Source organism: Mustela erminea, chromosome 1, assembly GCF_009829155.1.
Source record: "Mustela erminea isolate mMusErm1 chromosome 1, mMusErm1.Pri, whole genome shotgun sequence".
NCBI lineage: Eukaryota > Metazoa > Chordata > Mammalia > Carnivora > Mustelidae > Mustela > Mustela erminea.
This window is the reverse complement of record NC_045614.1, coordinates 72,335,132-72,358,589: the sequence shown is the minus strand read 5'-3', so window position 1 is coordinate 72,358,589 and position 23,458 is coordinate 72,335,132. Positions and strand designations below refer to the sequence as shown.

At 51.2% G+C, this 23,458-nt stretch overlaps 1 protein-coding gene across 9 annotated transcripts; it reads left to right on the top strand.

Moving 5' to 3' along the window:
- The first annotated feature begins 464 nt into the window (after positions 1-464).
- Positions 465-23,014, top strand: POMGNT2 (protein O-linked mannose N-acetylglucosaminyltransferase 2 (beta 1,4-)). 9 transcript variants are annotated; one of them, XM_032319131.1, is made up of 4 exons: positions 465-738; positions 11,295-11,369; positions 17,305-18,103; positions 20,689-23,014. In XM_032319131.1, exon 4 carries the CDS (start codon positions 20,794-20,796, stop codon positions 22,534-22,536), a length of 1,743 nt encoding a protein of 580 aa, XP_032175022.1. In that variant the 5' UTR covers positions 465-738; positions 11,295-11,369; positions 17,305-18,103; positions 20,689-20,793; the 3' UTR covers positions 22,537-23,014. The 9 variants fall into 9 exon arrangements, with proteins under 9 accessions (XP_032175022.1, XP_032174942.1, XP_032175079.1 ...); XM_032319406.1 differs by lacking the exon at positions 465-738 and adding an exon at positions 9,611-10,215; XM_032319259.1 differs by lacking the exon at positions 465-738 and adding an exon at positions 9,611-10,222.
- Positions 23,015-23,458: the final 444 nt, after the last annotated feature.

Here is a 23,458-nt window from a genome sequence, read left to right as displayed (position 1 = left end):
TGCAGGTAGTAATGGTTGGTGAACATATTTAAATGAGTTAAGTTCTCCTTTATCCTAGTAAAAAACCATGAGGTCTAAAATTTATAAATCCAGAAATAGGGTCATATGTGTATTTTCAGAGTGGGCGGCACTCATGCAGCAGCCATAAGAGCTGGGAATGTTTGCCCCTTTTAGGAAGGTCTGAGCCGTATGGGATGGGATGGGGAACTGGATATGGCTTTTGTATTTATAGATATTTTTAAAAACATGTGGTGTATTTTGATTTTGTAAATGATATCTGACTGTTGGTTTAACTTGAATTTACATTTATTATCAGGACTCCTATAATTGTAAAAATCTAACACCAAGTAAACTGTGACTCTCACGGGAGGAGACTACAACTTCCAGGATTCCGTGGGCTGAAGCGGTGGGGTGTTTTCGGAGACAAACTACAATTCCCAGAATCCCGCTAGCCAAGGGGGTGGTTCTGGCCTAGGGTTGGGGCCGCTGAGTCCGCAAGCGTGCGCTCTTGAAAGGCTGCCGCGCCGGGCTCGCCAGCCGAGCTGGCGCACGGCGGGCACCCGCGAGCCCTGCGGCCGCGGACGGGACGGCGCCACGGGATCTGCCCTCCATGCCTGGGCCTCCCGGTCTTGTAGCGGGAACAGGGGGAGGCGGCGGCAGCTGTTTGGGCCAAAGCCGGGTCCGCCGAGGGCCCACCTGGACGCTTGAGCCCAGCGGAGCCCGGCCTGCGGGCTGCAGGTGAGACGCGCGCTGGGGTTAGCCGGGGCTCCGCGACACCCCTGGGCTTGGAGTTGAGGGATCGGCCCCGGACCTCCCGCGGGAGGGATCAGCGGGAGCGCCGAGCCCTGGGGTAAAGAGGAGCCCAGGGAAGTTTGCAGAACCAAGAAGTGACGGATGATGCGGACTGACAGAAGCACGGGATGGGGGCGGCGGTGAGGATAGGTGGACCCTCGGGGTCCCGCTGCCGCGGGGTCCGGGCGGCGCCCCGCAGGCACGCCCGTTGAATCCCTTAGCTCTTGGCTGGCACTGGCAGCAGGTCCTCAAGCCCTTCAGCTTCGGAATGGAATAGCACGATTGGCTGGGAGCCAGCGACGTGCGCGGAGGGGCTTGGGCCTCTGGAGCTCCCTTGGAAGGCAGTACCTGGGCAGGCCTGCGGCTGATCCCTGGGCTCTTTGGGGTGATAAGCGCCCGGTGATAAGAGCCTGCCACGACTTGCTTGACAGTGCCAGGGTAGCCTTTGGAGGGACCCACTTGGACTCCTGCCCCCTTGCATGTGGGTAGACCCCATCTCCTGGTCACTGATGCGAATCCTCTGCTAAGATCTAGGGTCCTCAGGCCAGAGCCCTGCACCTGGTGGTGGGCGGCTAGGGTCTGCTTACTTACTCTCAGAGAGTACTCTCGGGGGAAGCAAGGCCCAGCACAGGAAAGGTTACAGGGTGAGCTTGATAGGACTTAGTGGCTAAGAACACAGACAGAACAGAGTTTATTCACCAAATGTTTACTGTTACATGTGCTGGGCATTCAAATCCTGGCTCTCATTTATTAGCTTGAGCTAATAAGTGCCCTTGAGCAAGTTACTTATCCTTTCTGAGCCTCTGTTTCTTCCTCTGCAAAATTGGAATGAAAGTACCTTCATGACAGGCTTGCTGTGACGATTACACGAGATAATGCTGTGCAAGTCCTCTCAGTCCAGTGTTGGTACACAGTGGTTGTGCAGCAGATGGTAGCACTTGTGGTTGCTGAGATAGCAAATGTTAGAGGTGAGGCTGGAACCCAGGTCCGTCTTTGTACTGGAACTAGCTGCTCTCTCTGCCTCTCATGGATCTTGGAGATCTTCCAGTTTATCCTTTTCACATTACAGAGGAAGCATCTGAGTCCCAGTTAGTGCTAGAGCCAGAAAAGGACATGGGTCCCGTTTTCCCCAGGGATGGCCAGCCTTGGGCCCCAGGAGGGTGAGGAGAGAAGCACAGAGTGGAGATCTTCAGCAAAGAGGAGGATGGGGTGCTGGTGACAGAGTTCCCCCAGACCACCCTGTGGCCACATGAGCATCCTGGTGGCCTGCTGTGTCAGTGACACAGCAGCTGCAGCAGTGTTCAAAGTTTCCTTCTGGTTGGCGAGTTCTTGCTCTGAGCCAGGCTTTAGAAAATACTGAGCAACAAACAAAGGTGTCTAGTGCATATGGAGCTAATTGGAAAATTAAATTACCAAATGTTCCATTCCCCAAGGGTCTGCGGCAGTCTTTGATTGTCAGTGGATACTTTCCCCCAGGACCTGCCTAACACCTGATAGGTGTTTTTATTTTTATTATTTTTTTAAGATTTTATTTATTTATTTGACAGAGATCACAAGTAGGCAGAGAGGCAGGCAGAGAGAGAGGGGGAAGCAGGCTCCTTAATGAGCAGAGAGCCTGATGCGGGGCTTGATCCCAGGACCCTGAGATCATGACCTGAGCCGAAGGCAGAGGCTTAACCCACTGAGCCACCCAGGTGCCCCTGATAGGTGTTTTTAAATTGGGTAAAATAATGAACATGAAAGGCATAGCCCACAAATGTCAGCATAGGCTTTGGAGTGAGACGTGGGTTCGAATCCCAACCCCACCACTTCACAGCTGTGTGATGTTGGGAAATTCACTTAACAACAATGCATGTACTTCCTCAAATGTGGGATGAAATCGATAGCACTTATTTTAGATTTGTAGGAGGGAATAAATGAGGTTGTTCATCTAAAGCACTTAGCGCTGTTTCTGGCATAGAGTAAGAGCCACTGAATGGGCGGTAGAACGTTATAATAATAATAATACTATAAATACTATAGGCATTGTTTTGCCTATAAAGTAGGTATAATTGTGTTGGTTTTTCACACCAGGAAAAGGAGACTTGCAAGGGTTAAGAATTAGCCCAGGCAGCCACAGAAAGACAAATAATACATGCTATCACTTATGAGTTGAATCTAAAATAGCCGGACACACAGAAGCAGAGAATGGAATGGTGGTTGCCAGGGACTAGGATGAGGCGGAACAGGGAGGCATTAGTCAAGGCTATATAGTTTCAGGTATACAAGACGACTAAGTCCCAGAGACCTACTGTATAGCTTAGTGCCTGTGGTTAACATGACTGTACTATTATACTCTAAAATTTGCTAAGATGGTAGGTCTTATGTTCAATATTTTTATCATAAAAAAATAATAAGAGGGTGGGAGGAAACTTTTGGAGGTGATGGACAGGTTTATGGCATAGATTATTGCGATGGCTTCACAGGTGTATACCTGCTTCTGAACATCAAGTTTTACACGTTAATTATGTACAACTTTTTGTCTGTCAAAAAGAAGAAGAAGAAGGAGGAGGAGGAGGAGGAGAAGGAGAATTGGTCTAGGATCATGCAGCTGCTGAGTGACGGGACAGGAGCTCACTTCTGGCCTTTCAGCTGGAGAACCAGTGCCATTTACTTCTCTGCAGCCTGTGGTCCTCCCAGTTCTTGAGGCCTGGCTGTGAATGGAGGGGTGGGGCCGGGCGGGGCAGCCAGAGGGCAGCCTCCAGCATCGCAGCAGGGGGTCTTCAAGGTGGGGACCCTACAGTCTGGCTGCTTGTGCTTCCTCTCCATGCCTGAGGTTGGATGAGGCTGGAGGCCACATCCAGTGAGTGAGCCTGGGGGATGAGGTGTTAGGAAGAAGTGCGGCCCTGTGGCCCCTGGACCGCAGGGCTGGTGAAGGACACCATCTGCATGAGGCCTGGAGAGCCTGATTCTGAGAAGAAGTGATCTTGTTTAAGGGCCAGGAAGAGTTCTTCTCTGGGCCTGATCTTTGCCTTTGCGAGGAGGGCCACCCAAGAGCCATGGGTGTGAGGACAAGGAGCTCTGGACTGAGAGCACCTGCTGTTTTAATCTTGGCAGCCTTTGAGAGCTCAGCTGCCCTGGCCGCTGCCTCTCTCAACCTCTTTTATAAAGTAAAGAGATGGAGCAGATCATTTCTAAGGGCTCTTTCAGTTCTAAAAATAGAAGGTTTTGTCACTTTAAATTAGTGGATTAACCCTCTCAGCCCAGCAACGGGGCAGGTGGGATAATTATCACCCCCCTGTGTTACCCAGACTTTCCTTGGGGCAAGAGAATGGCCACAGCTCCCTTGAGCTGCCTGCCAGCACGGGTGTCTCTGCCTGGCCCAGTGGGGAGGAATTACACAAGGAAGCAGTGGGTTGCTAAGTTACAGTGGTGGGCCTGTGGGCCTGCGTTTCCGCAGTCATCTACACCTGCTCTGCCCTTGAGTGACAAAAACTCATTGCCTTGACGTCTGCCTTGCTCCTCTGTCACTGACTCTACTGCCGAGTCTGAAGCACGGTGAATAAGACCCCTGGTAGTCAGACATGGGTTTGTATCCTGGGGCCCCTGCTTGAGCTCTAAGACCTGGAGCAAGCATCTTAATCTCACTAAACTTTGTGTTTTTTTTCATATTAAAAGAAAACAAAGCTAATTCTAGTACCTACATTGGAGGGCTTTTGTGAGCCTTAACGGAAAAGGGGCAGGAAAGGGGCTTAGGATGGTGCCTGTTACACAGGAGGTGCTCAATAAAGGAAGCTGGTGGTAGCATTAACTGCCACCCCCCACCCAGAAGCCAACACCCTCTTTTCCTGAGCTAGCCAGGACACTGATGGATCCTTCTATTTTTGTCTGGCTTCCCATGTCCTCACTGCTGCCTGTTTAGGGCCTGACCTCTGTCAGAGAATCAGACCTTTCACTGCTATTGGTAGCCTACCATCAGTACGATCTTAATGCTAAGAGTTGTCTCTTTTCTCCATTTTGAAAGCATAACACAGGGCCCCTTCCAGGCTGGACACTGAGTACTCAGCCTTGAGCCAAGCGTCAGGGAGAGGTTGGAGACTTTGGTCTGCTGAATTGCCTCTATTACCATTATTATTGCAATTATCAGAAAGGCCTGTGTCCAATTATTTTCAAAGGAAAGGGAAAAAAGAAATAAACAAGAGATTAAAAAAAAAAAAAGCCCTTTAGAAACTGAGGCAGATAGAAGGGTGCTGCCAATTCGAAGCAGTTTTCAGCTCCTGGAGCAGCCAAATATTATTAGAACCCCATGGCCTTAGTGCTCCCTCCTTTCTAGGACCCCCTCCACTCCAACAGTGCTGGACGCAGGTGTCCATGGTGCTGCCACACCCTCAGGCACAGAGCTGGGCAGCTGGACGAGAGGCCGCCAGCCACAGTGGCTCATCTTCTATGGCTGGTCACCAGCACTGGGTGCAGGGTCCACTTCTGGGCGGCTCTGGCCAGCTCCAGACCTAGGCCCTGAAAAGCCATTCATTAGAGCCTTGGGGTCTAAGAAGGCATAAATGCTCCGGGAGTTCTAGGCCTAGGTCAGGAGGCACGAACTCCCACACTCACTGGAGCTAAGAGCGCATGGGACGAGCGAAGTGGGGCATTGGCCCTGGGACTGGGAGGCCAGATGCCCAGATGAAAGCTCAAGCTGAGGAAGTCCTGGCAGGAAAGTGGCCTGGTGCTACCTCCTCGTCTCAGCCAGCTCCGGCTGCCATACCAACGTGCCGCCACTGGGGTGACAAGCAGCAGACATTTATGTCTCCTGGGTCTGGAGGACAGAAATCTGAGCTCGAGGTGCTGGCAGGTGTGGATTCTCCTGAGGCCCCTCGTCTTGGTTTGCAGATGGCTGCCTTCTCACTGTGCTTTGTCACGCTTTTTGTGGCTGAGTCACTATGTGCTCTGTGCCCCACACCAGCTGGGTCCTAAAATCTGGTGCCCAATGTAGAGAAGGCAGAGAACAATAAAGGCGGTGATAATTGCATCCTCTGAGTTTCTGTGCCCTGGCAGGCCAAGGAGATGAGGGCCAAATGGTGCCTGGGCTGTTGGCATAGGCAGTGTTGACATGCTCGGTGTTCAAATCCTGACTTCACTCCACACAGCCTGAGGCCCTTGGGACTCATGTACTTAGCTCCACCTTGCCTCTGTGTCCTGACGTGCAGATGGGGAATACGTGACAGTGCTAGGCTAGCCCCTTAGGGTTGGCGTGAGGATGAAATGAGGAGATGTACAACAGTTTCTAGTACACTGCCGACATACAGTCTTGAAGGTAGCCATGGCTGAAGTGGTTAATTTCATGCTGGGGACTGGCTGCTTGGAGGCTCTCTTCCCAGGGGAAGGGAGGCAAGTCATTAGGAAGACTGAGCGAACCTGGGAGGGATGGTGAATGTACCCCAAAGCCATTGGGGGGTTCAGTCCCTTTAGGAATGATTTGGGGCTGTATGGCTGGCCTGGTACCTGTGTGTCATTCATTATTAATTTGAGGAACCCTGTTGAAATGTGATTCTGGCAGCTGATGTGTTTTGAGGTCTATTCAAGTACTTTCCATGTATTACCCCATTCTCACAGCACCCTATGGAGGTTATTATTCCCATTTCACAGATAAGGGCATTGAGGCTTGAGGTGTGAAAATGGCTTCATACCTAGGGTCTGAAGGAAGGTGAGTGTGAGCCGGGTGGCCCAGGAAGAATTCTTGGCCACGACCATCAGGGAAGAGGGTTGAAATCTCCGCAGTGGTCTTGTGTGCCCCCATGCCTGCACTTAGCCCAGATCGGATGCTCTGACGTGGGTGGGAGATCAGCCAGGCCTTTCTGACTTCCCAAGCAGATCCTCCTGTTACCCACCTGACAGCGCTCTTCCTCTCGGGAGCCCTTGCGGCAAGACCAGTGAAGGCAGGGATTTTTAGGTAAGGTTAAGTGACCGTGCATTGGGATGGTGCAGGGAGTGATCAGACGAGGAGTTGGGTCGACCGGACCTAGGAAGGGCTGTGGTGTGCGCACAGTGCATCCCAGGCTTCCCTGACATTCCTGGGCTGGGAGGAGGTCATCCTGCGGTGACACCCCACCCCAGCCCTGGCAAGGAAGCACACATGCCCTTCTGCCGCAGCAGTTGTGGCCCATCGGGTTTGAACAACAGTCTCTTGATCCCCCTCGGCCACAGTGGGGGCCTTGAGGACATTTCTTTTTTTCAAGTTTGTGTCTTTTGCACATACCTTAATTTGGGCTGATGCAAAGCCTCACTTCCCCATTCTCTTCATGTCCTCTTAAGACTTGGGACTGAGGTTCATGAGTAAATATACATACGACTGACGGAGATGCATACAGATCCCCACAGTACCTGGTACCTTCACTCAGGCGGAGTCAGTGGGAAGCTAAGGAGGGCCAGGGTGCCCCCGTGCGGGGGTGGGGCTAGGGGACAGGCAGGGTGGGGGGGCGGTGGCAGCCCTCTTGCTTGGTCAGTGACTCTGCCCTATTGGTCGTTAACTAAGTTCCACGTCATGCCTGTCCACGTCTAAGCAAAGCCTGTTTTTTTGGTGTGTTTTTTTTTTTTAAAGATTTTTATTTACTTATTTATTTGACAGAGAAAGAGAGGGAGAGAGATCACAAGTAGGCAGAGAGGCAGGCATAGAGAGAGAGAGAGGGAAGCAGGCTCACTGTTGAGCAGAGATCCCAATGCAGGGCTCGATCCCAGGACCCTGAGATCATGACCCCAGCTGAAGGCAGCTGCTTAACCCACTGAGCCACCCAGGTGCCCCACAAAGCCTGTTTTTGAGAGAATGAAGGAAGGAGTCTAAGAGCCTCCACCAAGAATGACTCCAGGGCACAGCTTTCCAGGGACCCAGGCCTCGGCAGATGTTTCCAGGAGGAGTTTCCTTTGGGGATCTCTTCAGAGCTTGAGTCAGCCAGAAGATGGGAGCTCGGGGCCAGTGCCTCTGTCCCTATGTTGCCCCAGAGCCTTGTTCTGTGTGAACATGTGCAACCTTCCCTGCCTTCTCTTCCTGCTCCTTACTCCTCCTGGGGGGCCCACTGCACCCAACCAGGCTTTGGCTGGGGCAGAGTGATTGACAGGTAATTTGAGACAAGGGTGGTCTGTCCATAATACCCTCCTCGGGGCCTCCCTGCCAGGGAGTAGGCTTGCTGGAAGCAGCGGGATGCAGGCTGTTGGTGTAGAACCTTCAGAGTCCAGCAGGGACTGCCTTGTCCGCGTAACAAGTTTATTTCCAAAGAACACAGATTAACAATCAGGCTTCGGCCACACAAGTGGAAGAGGTGCCACAGAGGTAATTTCTGTTGAGGAGTAGAATCAAGGTTTGGGTCAGCCTTTGGTTTGTTCCAGCAGCCTTGTGCCTTGTGTGGAAAAGTTGTATCCTCTCAGACAGCAGACAGGACTCAGGAGACTCTGGGGCACTAGAACGACCCGTCTCTTCTTCTAGGAAGATAAGCTTAAAGAGAAGTTGGCTTGCGTTGGGGTGCCCATTTGCATGGGCAGTGGATTTTTCTTCTGCATGGTCTTTATTATATGTCTGGAGGTCAGAGCGGTGTATATTTGATAGTTGGCAGTCATCTGGGGATCCGTTTCAAGTGCAGGTAGGGTGTTGGAACTGGAGGCACACCACGGGATGTCTGGCTGGGGATCCCGGGGTGATGGAGAAGCCTCGTCATGTTTACTCAGGGCAGGAATGAGAGGGGTCATGGGCAGCGATGGTTTTTCCAAGTTTCATTTTCTCTGCTTTCTAAAGGAAAAACAAGCACACAAGGCCCGAGGTTGTTGGGTCCTTCAAGTGCATGGAGAGGCACTAAACAGTGGGTCAGACCTCAGGACTGGACACAGCCGTCCTGTCAGCCACACAGGCCGCACTCCTGCAGAAGGCAGCAGCTTGGTTGAGTGTTTCTTCTAGTCTCCCAGGCCAGGAATGGCGACCTGAGTTCTCCCTCAACACCCCCATCTCCCTACCACTGCCCTGCTGTCACCAAGACTGGTGGCCTCTCCAGGAGCACTGAATATTGGCCTGGAGAAAGGGGACATCATGGGATCCATTGTCCAGGAAGCAACGTGGCCCAATTATTCTTCACCATTTTGAACTTCCTCCTAGAGTTCATTATCCAGAAACATTTTGAAATGGTGATGGAAAAGGCCGCTTTCATCTTCTTCAGTGCTAGTGGTCTGATTAATGAGCTCTTTGCCTCCATCCGTATCTTTTGAAAACTCTTCTGAATGTTTTGCCTGATCCTTGAGCTCTGCTGTCTTACACAGCTGCTGCAGTGCAGTTGGGGGTCAGGGGAAGGGGGAGTACGGGAAATAGACTGAAAGGACTTTATAATAACCATTGGTTGCCCAAGTACCTGTTGGCTTTTTCCTGGTGCACTTTGGCTACTTCACGGCAAGGGAAAATGCAAGGTGGTTTTTCACCTGTCTCCATGTGGCAAAATACAGTTATGACTATGTTAGTTCACTTTCCTCCAGAAGTAAATCCTGAGACAGAGATGCAAGTACAGGAGATTATTAGCACTCCTTCCTAACAGACATGATTCAGGGACTGAAGAACTGAGACCAGAGACGGGGAGGAGGGGACATGCAATAGGCCAGTGCCCACTCCAGGCAGTCACCCCATCTGTTAGGGAGCTCTGGAGCCAGTGTAGAACATGCCTCAGAACTCTCCAACCTGGACAGCATGGGAATGGGGTATTCATTCATTCATTCATTCACTCATTCACTCACACACTTATATTTCAATACCAGGAGAGTGAACTTGCAGTGTTGTAAGTGATTCAGCTGTTCCATGGGAGGGGTAACTGTTCCCACCGGGCGTTGGTTCAGGCTGCCTGGCTGGTACATGGTAAAGTTAGAAACCCAGGCGGTCCCTCCTCTGGGCCCCATGCTCCAACCACCACACAATTTCTAGCGAAATGCTCTGTCTATCCCCAGAAAAATTCCATTCCCATTTTCCCCCTTGGAAGGCAACTTGAGAGCCTCAAGGGCCCTGTGAGCCAGTCTGTATCTGTCCTGCTTTCTGTCTGCATTCTTCTGGCTGTCCTGGGGAGGGGTTGGTAACTTAGCATCTAACTAGAAACAGTGCCCCAGCGCCCAACTCCTCAGGCTCAGGCTCAAAGGCTGGCCTCTGTCTGGTTGCCTAGTTGCCCCACAGTGCCCCAGCCCCATGTTTCCTGGTTCCCGTAAGCTTGGCTCCAGCTCCCCACCCCCAACCCCAGCTCTACTCCGAGCTTGCCTGGAGATTGGCCACTGCACACACAGTCCCCCAGGTCCAGAGGAGAGGCCTGGCCCCTTCCTGCTGTGGCCCCACACCACATCCTTACCTGCCTGCTGCCAAGCTTACATTCCAGCACAGGGAGGCCTAGGAGAGGAGCAGGTGGGAGAATGCTCATCAGAGAGGTGCCCACTGAGGTCAGAGGTTGGTTTTTCCTCTCCCTTTTGCTCATTTCCCTGCAGGTCTTGCTTTTTGATGTCCCCGGGGTGTGGCTGTTGTAGCTTTAGCTGCCGCTGGAAGCATTTCTGTCTGTGATGGGAGCAGACACGCGTCTGCTCAGGCCCTGCTCGTCTGCCTCTCCTCTCTCTGGGGAGGGCCATTTATCTTATATTGTCTAAATATTCATTTATTACTCAGCCGCTCTCTGGAACTCTGCCATTTGTAAATAGGGATTTGTTTGCTTCTTTATCCTTAACCTTTTGACTTTTTATTATGGAAAACGTTAAACAGACACAAGAAAGGATCTTAGAAAGGCCCCCATCACCATTTTTCACAGTGATCTATTTGCTACTGTCTTGTTGCATCTGTTTCCATCCTTTTTTTGCTGAAGTATCTTTATTTTATTTAAAGTAGGCTCCGTGCCTAACACAATGCGGGGCTTGAACTCACGACCCCAAGAACAAGCGTTGCACGCTCTTCTGACTGCGCCAGCCAGGAGCCCCTTTGCTAGAGTATCTTAGGACAAACCACGTATGTGTCATTTTACCTATAACCACTCTTAATCTCTTCTTTCTTCTTTCTTAAGTTATCTAAATTTTTTAAAGATTTTACGTATCTGAGAGAGGGCGCGAGAGAGTACGAGCAGGGTTGAGTAGGGTTGGCAGGGGAAAAGCAGGGGGAGAGGGAGAAGCAGACTACCTGCTGAGCAGAGAGCTCAATGCAGTGCTCCATCCCAGGACCCCGAGATCAGGTCATGACCTGAGCTGAAATTAAGAGTCAGACACTTAACTGAGCTGTTCAGGCGCCCGTTATCTATTTTGTTGTGACTTTTTATTTTGAAATAATTTGAGACTTACTGAAAAGTTACCATAAATGCTTCACTCAGTTTCCCCCGATGTTAAATCTTACATAACCACAGTGCCATGATCAAAAGCGGGAAATTAACACAGCACCACTACCTAAACCACAGACCTTACTCAGATTCTGCCAGTTATGCACTGACATTCTTTTCTGGGCCCAAATTGCCACATTATGTTTCGTTGTTGTGTCTCCTTAGACTTCTTCAGTCTGGGACAGCTTCTCAGTCATTCCTGGTCTTCCGCAACCTTAACTCTTGAAGAGTCCTGGTCAGGTAATTTGTAGAATGTCCTTCTATTTGGGTTTAATGTTTTGTCTACTAGCTTATCTATACACTGTATTCAGAGCTAGCAGGGGAGCTAGACACCTTTTCCCCTTTTGGACATACAGACTGAGGTAGTGTATTTCAGGTAAGAAAATCACAGAAGTCAGGTGCCCTTCTTAGGGCACCATATCAAGGGGTACATGGTGCCAGGAAATTGTTCCCGGTGATATTAACATGAGTTACTTGGTTGAGGGGCTGTCTGCAGGCCTCTGTATCATGAAGTTTTATCCTCTCTTTTTTCTTTCTTTCTTTTTTTTTTTTTTTTGGTACCATAAACTTTCTGTTTTTGCCTTTGTAACAGATATGTATCTCCCAGGGAGATTGTCGAGAGGATGCAAATATCCTATCTGTCAAACTTCCATCCACTAATTTTAGCATCCAGTAGTGGATCTTGCCTGAGACCATTATTACTGTGATGCTTGCCAAACGGTGATTTTCTATTTCCATCATTGCTTCTGCATGTATTAATTGGAGTTCTACTGTAAGAAAGATCTGTTCCTTCTTCCTTATTTATTCATATCAATATTGACTCATGCATGCTTATTTTATTCTGTGGGTTTTAATCCATAACTATTGCTTTATAATTTCATTACATTGTCCCAAATTTAGCTCCTTCAGGTTAGATCCTGAGCCTTCTTGATATGTCCTCATCACTTTTTGAGAATTTACAATCTGGTAGTACAAGATGTTCCCAACAACCCTTATATTTTCCCTGCCTGAGCTGTAGAAACAGTGATTTTTCCACAGAGCCCTGGTTCCTGAGAGGGGCCAATGTTAGAAAGCAAGACCTTTATACCAGGTATGCTGTCCCTGCTCCCAGGTGCTCCCATGGGTCAGAACTGGGAGCTGTGTGTATGTGTGTGCACCCCTCACTTCCCCAGCCCTCACAGCTCTTCCTCCTGCTCACACTTTTCCTGTCATGTCAGTCTGGGTCCTTCCTCAGTTCCCTGGCCCAGATCTGAGCTAAGGTCTCCAAGGTAGCCTCCCCAGCTTCCCAGTGAGACACGCTGCCCTTCTGGCCTCTCCTGACCTTGAGGATAAATGAACTCTTCCCTCTCCACCACCCCGGGACTTCTTTCTGTGTCTTTTTGTTTCTCGTCAGGACCCGCAGCTGTGGTCATGTCACGCTCAGGACGCAGGTGTTCCCTTCTGAGCAGTCTTGTATTGTCCGTACACGGTTGTGGTAAGGATAGTTGGCGTCCATGGTGGAACCATGGGACACGGTCAGAATTGGTCAGGTATCAGTAATGTACTGTGATTCAACCTAATAGCGAAGTAGTTCTTCGCTGGGGCTGCCTGGAGAATTCCAAGGGGTGGGGGTTGGGGGAGCATATGTTTTTATAAACATATATGCAGCCATATGATTTTACATATGCAGATATAGATACAAAATACCAACCTCAGAAGGTAAAGGTTGATGAACTCTTTCAATCTTGGGGGTGGAGCTTGCAGAAAATTTCTTATGAATGAGGCATGCTTGGGGAAGGGGATGTTGGGCTTTACAGGTTGGTATGGAAAATGAAAGAGTTTCTCTTTTTTATCAGTGGGCCCTTAGGTTTGAAAAGACAGGGAAACACTGATGTTTAAGCACTTTTCTTGGCTGTAAGTTCTGGGCTTGCAAAGACCTTCCCCTGGAGATTAACAGGGCTGCTGGGAACACAGGCAAACCCCAGCCAGGAAGGCAGCCACCTGCAGCCTCTCCTCTCATTCCGGGGCTGGACCAGTTCTCTGCTCTTGTTCTGTGAAGGCCTAGAAGACCTGCGTGAAGGACATGGGGTTCGTGGGCTCTCAGGATAGCTGTGACTTTATCCTCTTCCCTGCAGGCCACGAAGACCCGACGGGACTGGGTGAGTGGGAGTTCTGCTAAAGGACTAGCTTTGAGTTCACGGGAATTTATTTCACATAAGTCATCTGCAGACTTCGGGACTTGACTTGCGATAAGGAACATGCTCCTTGTACCACTTCATGCAGAGCTCCCTCTCTGGGGAACCCCTTCTTCTCTCCCACAGGAGTGGAGAGACGCCGAGGCTGAGAGCTTGTCACTGGGTTTTCTACCTCTGTTCTCCCCCCATTTCCACGCTACTCTGCTCAGAGACCTTCAGTAGCTCCCCTTTGCCTAGAGGGTAGAGTTCAGATTTCTTGACCCAGCATCAAGGCCATTGACATTCGGGCCTTAGCTGATTTTTCCAAGTCTCTCTTCTGCTTTTCCTCTGTGTGAGCCATCTACCTAACCAGACCAGACTGTGTGGTCTCCTGCATCTTTGGATGCCCCCTCCCCACCACCTTCTTTCTTTCTACTCTGGAGTCGACATTTCTGGTTCCTCTGAAAGCTCAAGGGAATGGCCAAACCAGAAGGATTCATTTCTTCCTCAGAGGAAGCCTGCAGGGCTCACCAGAGCCCCACGTACTGCCTATGCTGTGACACTAAGGTTACCTTAGTCCACATTCCCTACCCCATGGAACCCATGTGGAAAGTTGTAGCTCCACTTGGGCCCACAATGAATACGCTTGTTTTCTAATTGCTAATACAAGAGTTTCTCGGAGGGCTTTGTTGACCAAAGTCAGAAGGGTTGTGGGGAAACTGATGCCAAATAGCCCCACTACGTTAGAGCAGAGCTCAGAAGCAGAAGGCACAGGCCAGACCCCCATGCGTTTGCTTCCTGCACAACAGCCTGTAAAGACGTTCTCCTCAGGTTTTCTTGGTTCGGAGAAACCAAAACTGAGCTCGATAATCAGGAAAGCTCACAGCCGGAAGTCCAGGCATGTAGGGCTCCGAGACATCAGTGGGGTCCTTTGTCTCTCTCCTCCATCATACTGTCCTTGGCATCCTGGCTTCACCGTCCAGCTGGTCAGCAGATGGCTGGCGGCAGCCCTGGGATAGCTCCTCCTTTCCTCTCCGGTGGGTGGGAACATGGACTGTGACTCCTCCCCCTTTGCTCTGTTCAGTTCTACTCTGGCAGTGGCCTCCCCTGGGCCAGTGACTGGCTCCAGAAGCATGATCTCTGGTTGTGGGAGGTCGATCTTGGCTTTGTTTGCACCTGGTGGGTATCAAGGAAAGGGCTGGCTCCTGGCCAAACCTGGAATTTTATTAGGCAGGGTAAAGGGGCGGGAAGCCTGGGTAGAAACAATGTCCCCTCTGTCACTTATTAATACACTTCACTTGGGAGCCCAAGGAGCAGAGCTGGTGACCCGTCTGGCCCAAGGTACCAACAGGTGACAGCATATCTTGTCTTGGTCTCCATCTTTGGGAGGAATCTTCTTAGATTTAAAACGCTTTGTTTCAAATGACTGTAATGAAAAGTGACAGATTCCGCCTCGGCGGCAGTCAGCTTTTGCTTCAAGTCAGATGAAGGCAGCCAAGTATGTCCAGAAGGTTTTAAAATGCCAGACCTTATCGTGCATCCCCGTGGCCCTTCATTAACCATCTGATGCCCCAATTTTTTTTTCTTTTCCCCTCTGCTAGACACTCATTAGTTTGAACCTAATCGTGCGCAGTTGCACGCAGTTGCAGAAGTAGTCGGCTCTCAGTATTCATGAGGTTCAACTGACACCTGATTTCTGACCCACTCCACCACCCTGTGTAGTGGGGGCTGCACATTTACCTTTGCTGACGGGGAACCTGCCTTCAGAAAGGCCACACGGTCAAGTCAGGGAGCTGGGGTTTGAACCTGAGTCTTCTGGCCTTTTCCTTAAACTTTCCTAGACAGCGCACATCCTCTCCCAGGAACTACCAACCACCAGTAATGCAGCGGGCACTCAGAGCCAGGTTGGTCTGGGGTGTGATGTGAGATCTCCTGGTGATCGGGTGTCTCCAGAAGAGCAAACCAGTCGGTCAGACTTATGCGAGTAAGGTGGAGTTGGTGCCCTAAGTCCAAGGCGTGTGGACTACCTGTCTCCCTGTTCTAGGGAGAGTTAGCAGAAGGTGTGGCAGCGTTGGCAAGGGGAGGACTCCACAGGAGTTTCCTTGGGCAGAGGAGGCTGCAGGGGATGTTGTGGGCCTGCCCTCCTGAGCAGAGCTGTGCCCAAGGGGCTTCAGAGCAGCTCATCCATATCAGATATGGCCCGGCCCTAGAGGGAGGCGGCGGGGTAGAGATGCGGAGAGGCTGGGCTGCACAAGGAGGGTCTACCTTCATTAGACCCTGAGCTCAGAAGCTGCTCAGCCAGGCCTGCACCTGCCCAGTGGCTGTCCCCAGCCTGTCTTCAGGAGGCAGCGCTCACCAGCTCATTAGGACGCCTCCATTTTTAATCCTGGCTGCGTCACAGACTTGCTGGGTGATTTGGGGCAAATTCTTCACCTCTCTAAAATGAGGAGTTGCTTAGTGGTTGTTAACCTGACTAACAGTGGAATTCCTTCCTGCGAGTGAAGAACCCCATTTTTAAATACACTTTTGTGGCACTCCTATGAGTTTCCTAGGGCTGCTATAGCACATTTAACCCTAGATGTGGAGGCTTAAAAGGCCAGAAATTTATTCTTGCACAGTTCTGGAGGCTAGAAGTCTAAGATAAAGATATTGACAGGGCCATGCCCCTCTGAAAACTCTGGGAAAGAATCCTTTCTTGCTTCTTCTTAGTGTCTGGTGGCTCCTGGTAATCCCGAGCAGTCTTTGGTTTATAGCTACATCATTTGAGTCTCTTGTCTTTGCCCTCATGTGGCCCTCTTCTCTGTTCCTCAGTGTCTTTTTCTGCCTCTTACAGGGACACTTTCATTAGATTTAGAGCCTCATTTAGATTACAATCTCGTCTCAAAATCCTTAACTAATTATATGCATAAAGACCCTATTTCCATATAACATCATATTCTGAGGCTCTGGGTAGACATGAATTTGGGGGGCATTATTCAACCCACTATAGTTACCCCTAAATATAAGAAATTAAAGGGACTTGATTTTGTTTGGAGGTAAATGGAGGCCCAAGACCCTGGCCTCATGTCCTTGTTGCCTACCGCCAGCCTTGGCAGCCTCCAAGAATCAGGTCTGCAAGCTACTAGGCACCCAAGGTTCCAGGAAGCCCTAGTTCACCATATCCCATGGTGATGAGACTTTGGACTTAGAATTTTGAATTGATGCTGGAATGAGTTAAGACTTTGGGGGCTGTGGGGACTCATGGCCTGGTTCTTTGGTTAAGAGTCTCTTCTTGGTTTTTCTCAAATGTGGCTGTACCCCAGAATTACCTGGGAGCTTGGTAAAAAAGCTGATACCAATGAGACTTTGGGTTCTGGTCAAAATGGAGGGGAATATCCCTATCCAGGCACCATGCACTAAAACACAGGACTAAAAACACAGGACATTAGGTATAAAACATGAGAAGACTGAAAGGTAGAAAGAAGAATGTGGAACAACACAGTGGTCTGTTCCTTGGGTTTTCTTTTTGCCTCCTGTGTATCCTAGACTGTATGCTAAAGAAACCAACCCAGAAATGTCAGTGAGCATAGACCAGAAAAAGCCCCAGGGAAAGCTCACTGTCACTCATCAAAGGACTGGAAAAGGAGCAGCCTTATAATACCTTTTTGACAATAGTACCCTTTTCCTGTAAAACACCAGGGAAAACTGCTTCTCCCCTCCCTTCCAGCTTTAGTAAAGGCTGAATAGACAGACATCCATCCTTGCTTTGCAGTAACCAACCAGGTACCTCCCATCTTTAGCAAAGCACCCCCACCCCCCCACCATGGGGCTGAATGAGAAGCATGGACTTTTACCACAACCCAAAGGTAAAAAGATCCCTTTTTACCCCCTTCCCTGCCACCACGGTCCCCTTGAGGTTTCACCGGAGCCTAGACTTGGACCCCCACCAGTGGTGATGAGACACCCCTACTGAGGCCAGCTGAGGAGTCTAGATTTCCACCCCTTCTCAGCGGTTATGCCGCATCTCTCACTTTCCCTGCCAGAGTGCTGCTGCTGGAGGCCAAGCAAGGAAGCGTGGATTTCCCCCTACCCAACGATAGAGTCAGCACTCTCCCTTCCCCACCAGCATGGTTCTTGCAAAAACCAGCTGAAATGGAAAACCCAATGTAAGCTCCAGGATAAGTCTCAGCAAAGAAAGAGAAGATAGAAGGAACTAAATGGAGATTTGAGAACTGAAGAATGTAGTAACCAAAACAAACAAACAAACAAAAAATCACTGGTGGGCCCAGGAGAAGAATGGAGATGACAGAAGAAAGAACCAGTAAACATGAAAGCAAACAGTAGAAATTATCCAGTTTAAACCGTGAAGAGAAAATAGACTGGGAAAACAAATTGAACGGAGCCTTAGACATCTCTAGGACAATACTTTTTTAAAATTTAGCATTCGTGGACCTGGAGGCCTGATGACCAGGCTTCTGAAAAGTAGACAAAAGAACTCTCTTCGGGGCCACGCGAGAGGAAGTACGTACTACATCCAGGGGAAAGGCGCTTCACGTACAGTAGATTCCTCCTCAGAAACATGGTGGCCGGAGGGAGGCTGCCCAGCCTAAGCGTTTGTGTGCTGAGAGAAAGCACTGTCACGCCGAAGTTCTGTCCCAGTGAAAATATGCTGTAGGAAAGAAGGTGAAATCAAGACATTTTTCTTCACCTGAAGGAACACCGAGAGAATTTGCTCTCAGCAAATTTCCCTAAAATGATGACCAAAGGAAGTTCACCAGAGAAGTGATAACAGAAGAAAACCTGGAACATCAGGGACAAAGAAAGAACAGGAAGAGTAAAAATGTGGGTAAATATAATGAACTCTCCTTTCCCTCTTGAGGAGATTACACTTGACAGTTGAAACAAAAATTAGAGCACTGTCTGACGTGGATTTTGATGCATGTAGAGGAAACATTGAAGATAATTGTATTATAAGGGAGGAGGGTGAAAGAGCCCAGATGGAGATCAGGTTTCTGTCCTCAGTCAAGAGGTAGACTGTCACTACCAGTAGACACTGCTAAGTTGCATATACATTGTACGGTGCTTAAAGAAACCACTAAAACATCTGCACCGAGAAATACACTCAGAAACACTGTACCTAAAAATGGAATTCAGATAATCTGCAAGAAGAAGGGAAAATGAAACAAGGAACAAAAGATGCAGATGCCTAAGCCGTACTCCAGACCTCCTACTGAGTCAGAACCTATAGGATTCCTGCCTGCCAGTATCTGGTTTTAGCAAGGGCCTCTGGGGATTTCAGGAACCAGCCAGGTTTGAGAATCTGTGGTCTAGACCAGTTTTTACTTTTGTTTTTGTTTTAGAGAGAGTGAGTTGAGCACGTGTGTGGGGGTAGGGGGGCAGCTGGGAGGAGCAGGGGGAGAGGGAGAATCTTCTTCATGCTCAGCTTGGAGCCCAATGCGGGACTTGACCTCACGACCCCTTATGACCTGAGTTGAAATCAAGAGTCAGATGCTTAACTGACTAAGCCACCCAGGCACCCCTAGACCTTTTTTAAAAAATTTTTTAAATATATTTTTTATTAACATGTAATGTATTATTAGCCCCAGGGATACAGGTCTGTGAATGGCCAGGTTTACACACTTCACTCAGCATAGCACACACCCTCCCTGATGTCCATAATCCAACCACCCTCTCCCTCCCCGCCCCTGCAACCCTCAGTTTGTTTTGTGAGATTAAGAGTCTCTTATGGTTTGTCTCCCTCCCGACCTCATCTTGTTCCATTTATTCCTTTCCTATCCCCCCAAGCCCCCCACGTTGCCTCTCAACTTCCTCATACCAGGGAGATCATATGATAATTTAGACCTTTATTTTTTTTTAACAGCAAATTGCCAACCCTTTTGGTTGTAAATTCAATTAAGAGGAACATGCCCCCCCCACCTTTTTAGAACAAACTTAATATACTGGACTAGAAAAGGAAACACTGGAGTATATTATAGCTGGTCAGAGTAATTCTTCGTGAACTTTTGGGGGTGCAGTATAACGTGTGCGTATGTATGAATGTGTGCATCCTGAACCGTTAGATGAGGGCCGCTGGAAGAGATGGTACCCCCAGGAATGGCCTTCAGCTAGTGCCGGAGAGGAATAGGAAGGTGAATAGCCCGGCCTCTTCAGAATAGTGACCTGTCATTAATGTGCCTGTATTGGCATCACTCCTCCCTCCCACTCTCCTACAGGGATTTCTTTGGATAATGTCTCAAACTATTTTGGCTCAAATCCTTGTCTCCGATCCTGCTTCTGAGGGAAACTAGTCTAAGCCCCTGTCTCTTTCTGGGCAGGATTGCACTTTTGATTTTTGTGATTGCAGGGAGAGAGAAGTTACAAGACCCCAAGAGTCCAACTCGCTCCGAGGGAATAAAGGGGTGGTTCCAGTCCCACCCCAGGGCAGTGCTGGCCAGTCACCAGGGGTTCCCTGGGCAGCTCCTATGAGGGCACAGGGTGAGACACCTCAAATCTGAGCAGTCCTGGGCCTCAGAGCAAGAATGTTAGCTTTCCTGCTAGTGCAGGAAAATGGAGCAAATGCCACCAGCCCAGCCAGGCCTCTCTGCAGGCCTGCGTGTCAGTGGTGCCGTCCAGATACAGTTCCTTCACTGGACCAGGGATGGGGCAAATATCTACCCATCCTTTCATGGGAATCTAAAAGACAGCAGGCATGATTTCCAAACAGTAGCTTTAAGTAAGAGAAGATGATCCCCCACATCCCCTGGGCATATGTGCCATGGGTCCTAAGAAGGGGACACGGGGCTCCTGGTGTACAGCCTGGCCTCCGTGCTCATGTAAGGAAGAGTCCTTACCTCACAGGACCAGGAATGCCAGGCCCCTGGAGGAGACCCTCCCTGTGGCTCTGGTCACAGATGCTCCATTGGTTAACTCTTCCCGTAGTAGCAGTGCCTCATACCAAACAGCCACAGGATTTCAGTGACATCCAACAGTGAGCACTCACCCAGCCCAGCTGTTTGCATGTCAGGGTCACTGGCCAACCAGGGGTCAGCTGGGTTAGACTGGGCTTGGCTGCAGTAGCTCCGCACTGCACTCCTGTCGCTCCTCCTGGAACCAGGAAGTTAGGCTGCGCACATTCTCCCCTCAGCAACGTCCTTGGTGTGAAGGAGGCCGGGCCAGTCACACAAGCTCTCTTCAAGCATCTGATCTTGTTTTCCCTGCTGACATTTCACTGGCCAAAGCAAGTGATGTGGTCAAGTCCCAAGGCAGGGCGCAGAGATGTATACCGCCCCCACGGGAGCGGTGGGGAAGGGAGGGCGAGAATAAGCAGGGACGGTACGGGCACCGCGCCCGACAGGAGCCCAACGTGGCTGCGGACGGACAGATGGACAGATGGGGCCAACATCTTTCCCTTTCCTTGTCTCCCGCAGGCTTGTGCTGGCGCTAGGGGCGCCCGCGGGGATGGGTAGAGCCCGCCAGGCCAGTGGCGCCGCCCGGGGGCTGTGCTGGCGGTAGGGCCCCACCGCGGCGTTAGGATGCACCTGTCGGCCGTGTTCAACGCGCTCCTGGTGTCGGTGCTGGCGGCGGTGCTGTGGAAGCACGTGCGGCTGCGCGAGCATGCGGCGGCGCTGGAGGAGGAGCTGGCCGCCGGCCGCCCCGCCCCGGAGCCCGCCCCGGCGCCCAGGATCGACTACCCCAAGGCCCTGCAGCTCCTGGCCGAGGGTGGCACGCAGATGGTGTGCAGCGGCCGCACGCACACCGACCGTGTGTGCCGCTTCAAGTGGCTCTGCTACTCCAACGAGGCCGAGGAGTTCATCTTCTTCCACGGCAACGCCTCGGTCATGCTGCCCAACCTGGGCTCCCGGCGCTTCCAGCCGGCGCTGCTCGACCTGTCCACCGTGGAGGACCACAACACCCAGTACTTCAACTTCGTGGAGCTGCCGGCCGCCGCCCTGCGCTTCATGCCCAAGCCCGTGTTCGTGCCCGACGTGGCCCTCATCGCCAACCGCTTCAACCCCGACAACCTGATGCACGTCTTCCACGACGACCTACTACCCCTCTTCTACACCCTGAGGCAGTTCCCAGGGCTGGCACACGAGGCGCGGCTCTTCTTCATGGAGGGCTGGAGCGAGGGCGCTCACTTTGACCTGTACAGGCTGCTCAGTCCCAAGCAGCCGCTCCTGCGGGCACAGCTGAAGGCGCTGGGCCGGCTGCTGTGCTTCTCCCACGCGTTCGTGGGTCTCTCTAAGATCACCACCTGGTACCAGTACGGCTTCGTCCAGCCCCAGGGCCCCAAGGCTAACATCCTTGTGTCTGGCAATGAGATCCGGCAGTTTGCCCGGTTCATGATGGAAAAGCTGAACGTGAGCCACACGGGGGCGCCCCTGGGCGAAGAGTACATTTTGGTTTTCAGCCGCACCCAGAACAGACTCATCCTGAATGAGGCAGAGCTGCTGCTGGCGCTGGCCCAGGAATTCCAGATGAAGACGGTGACGGTGTCCCTAGAGGACCATGCCTTCGCCGACGTTGTGCGGCTGGTCAGCAACGCCTCCATGCTGGTCAGCATGCACGGGGCCCAGCTGGTCACTGCCCTCTTCCTGCCCCGCGGGGCAACCGTGGTCGAGCTCTTCCCCTATGCGGTCAATCCGGACCACTACACCCCCTATAAGACGCTGGCCACGCTGCCCGGCATGGACCTCCAGTACGTAGCCTGGCGGAACACGATGCTAGAGAACACGGTCACGCACCCCGAGCGGCCCTGGGATCAGGGGGGCATCACCCACCTGGACCGGGCTGAGCAGGCCCGTATCCTCCAGAGCCGTGAGGTCCCGCGGCATCTCTGTTGCCGGAACCCCGAGTGGCTCTTCCGCATCTACCAGGACACCAAGGTAGATATCCCGTCCCTCATCCAAACTGTGCGGCGTGTGGTGAAGGGCCGGCCTGGGCCGCGGAAACAGAAGTGGACCGTCAGCCTCTACCCAGGCAAGGTTCGGGAGGCGCGATGCCAGGCGTCTGTGCAGGGTGCCTCCGAGGCGCGCCTCACCGTCTCCTGGCAGATCCCCTGGAACCTCAAGTACCTGAAGGTGAGGGAGGTGAAGTATGAGGTGTGGCTCCAGGAGCAGGGGGAGAACACTTACGTGCCTTATATCCTGGCCCTGCAGAACCACACCTTCACCGAGAACATCAAGCCCTTCACGACCTACCTGGTGTGGGTCCGCTGCATCTTCAACAAGATCCTCCTAGGACCCTTTGCAGATGTGCTGGTGTGTAACACGTAGCGAGCGTGCTGTGGCCAGGTGGTGGTTGGGGGGGCAGGGATGGCTCCCCCTGCGCAGTGTCCCGGGGCCCACTGGTGCCCTGCGGTGGCTTCTGGGGGTTATTTATTTATCGAGCAGGCCTGCCCCAGGCATGTGCCTCCGTGTCTTCTTACTGGGTCTAGAGTGTGACATTCCCAGCACTTTTTGCACTGGTTAGTGGGACCCTCCCAACCCCCTTCTCCTGTCCTGAGCCTCCGTGCCCTGGAGAAGGTCCTCAGTGGGAGGAGAAAGAAGGAAAGTGAAAATCCTAAGGAGCCTCTGGCTGGGAGATCCTGCTGTACCCTACTGAATCTCTCTGGTTGATATCCAAATGTCTGGAAACTGTGAGTAAATCATGTGGTTGCCTGGGTGGGTCGTTCATCAGCGTCCATCATCATGAAATTCACCTGTAGCACAGTGAAGGTGTGTTTGGAACATTCATTAAATGATTATAAACGTCTTGGTCAAGTCTTTTTTTTTTAAATATATTTTATTTATTTATGTTTAGAGAGAGAGCGAGAGAGCAAGAGAGAGCATGAGCAGGGATCCTGATGCTGGACTCAATCCCAGGACCCTGGGATCATGACCTGAGTGGAAGGCCGATGCTTAACCGACTGACCTATCTAGGCACACCTTGGGCAAGTCTTTTTATTATTGGGTAGTTGGAAGCAGGGCTGGTAGTCGGTGCCCGTGTGCTCTTTCATTCCAGCTATCAACCGAGGAGATGTGGCAATGGGCAAGTGGCGAGGACCGCGAAGTGGGACAGTCTGGTTGCATTGCGTCTTGCAACTTGCCAGGTGAATGTCACATTTCCCATCTAAGTGGGGTCCAAGTCTGGAAGCCTAGGGTCGGGTCTTCGGTGAAGAAGAGCACTTCCCACCAGGGGGCGCTCTTACGCTAAAGA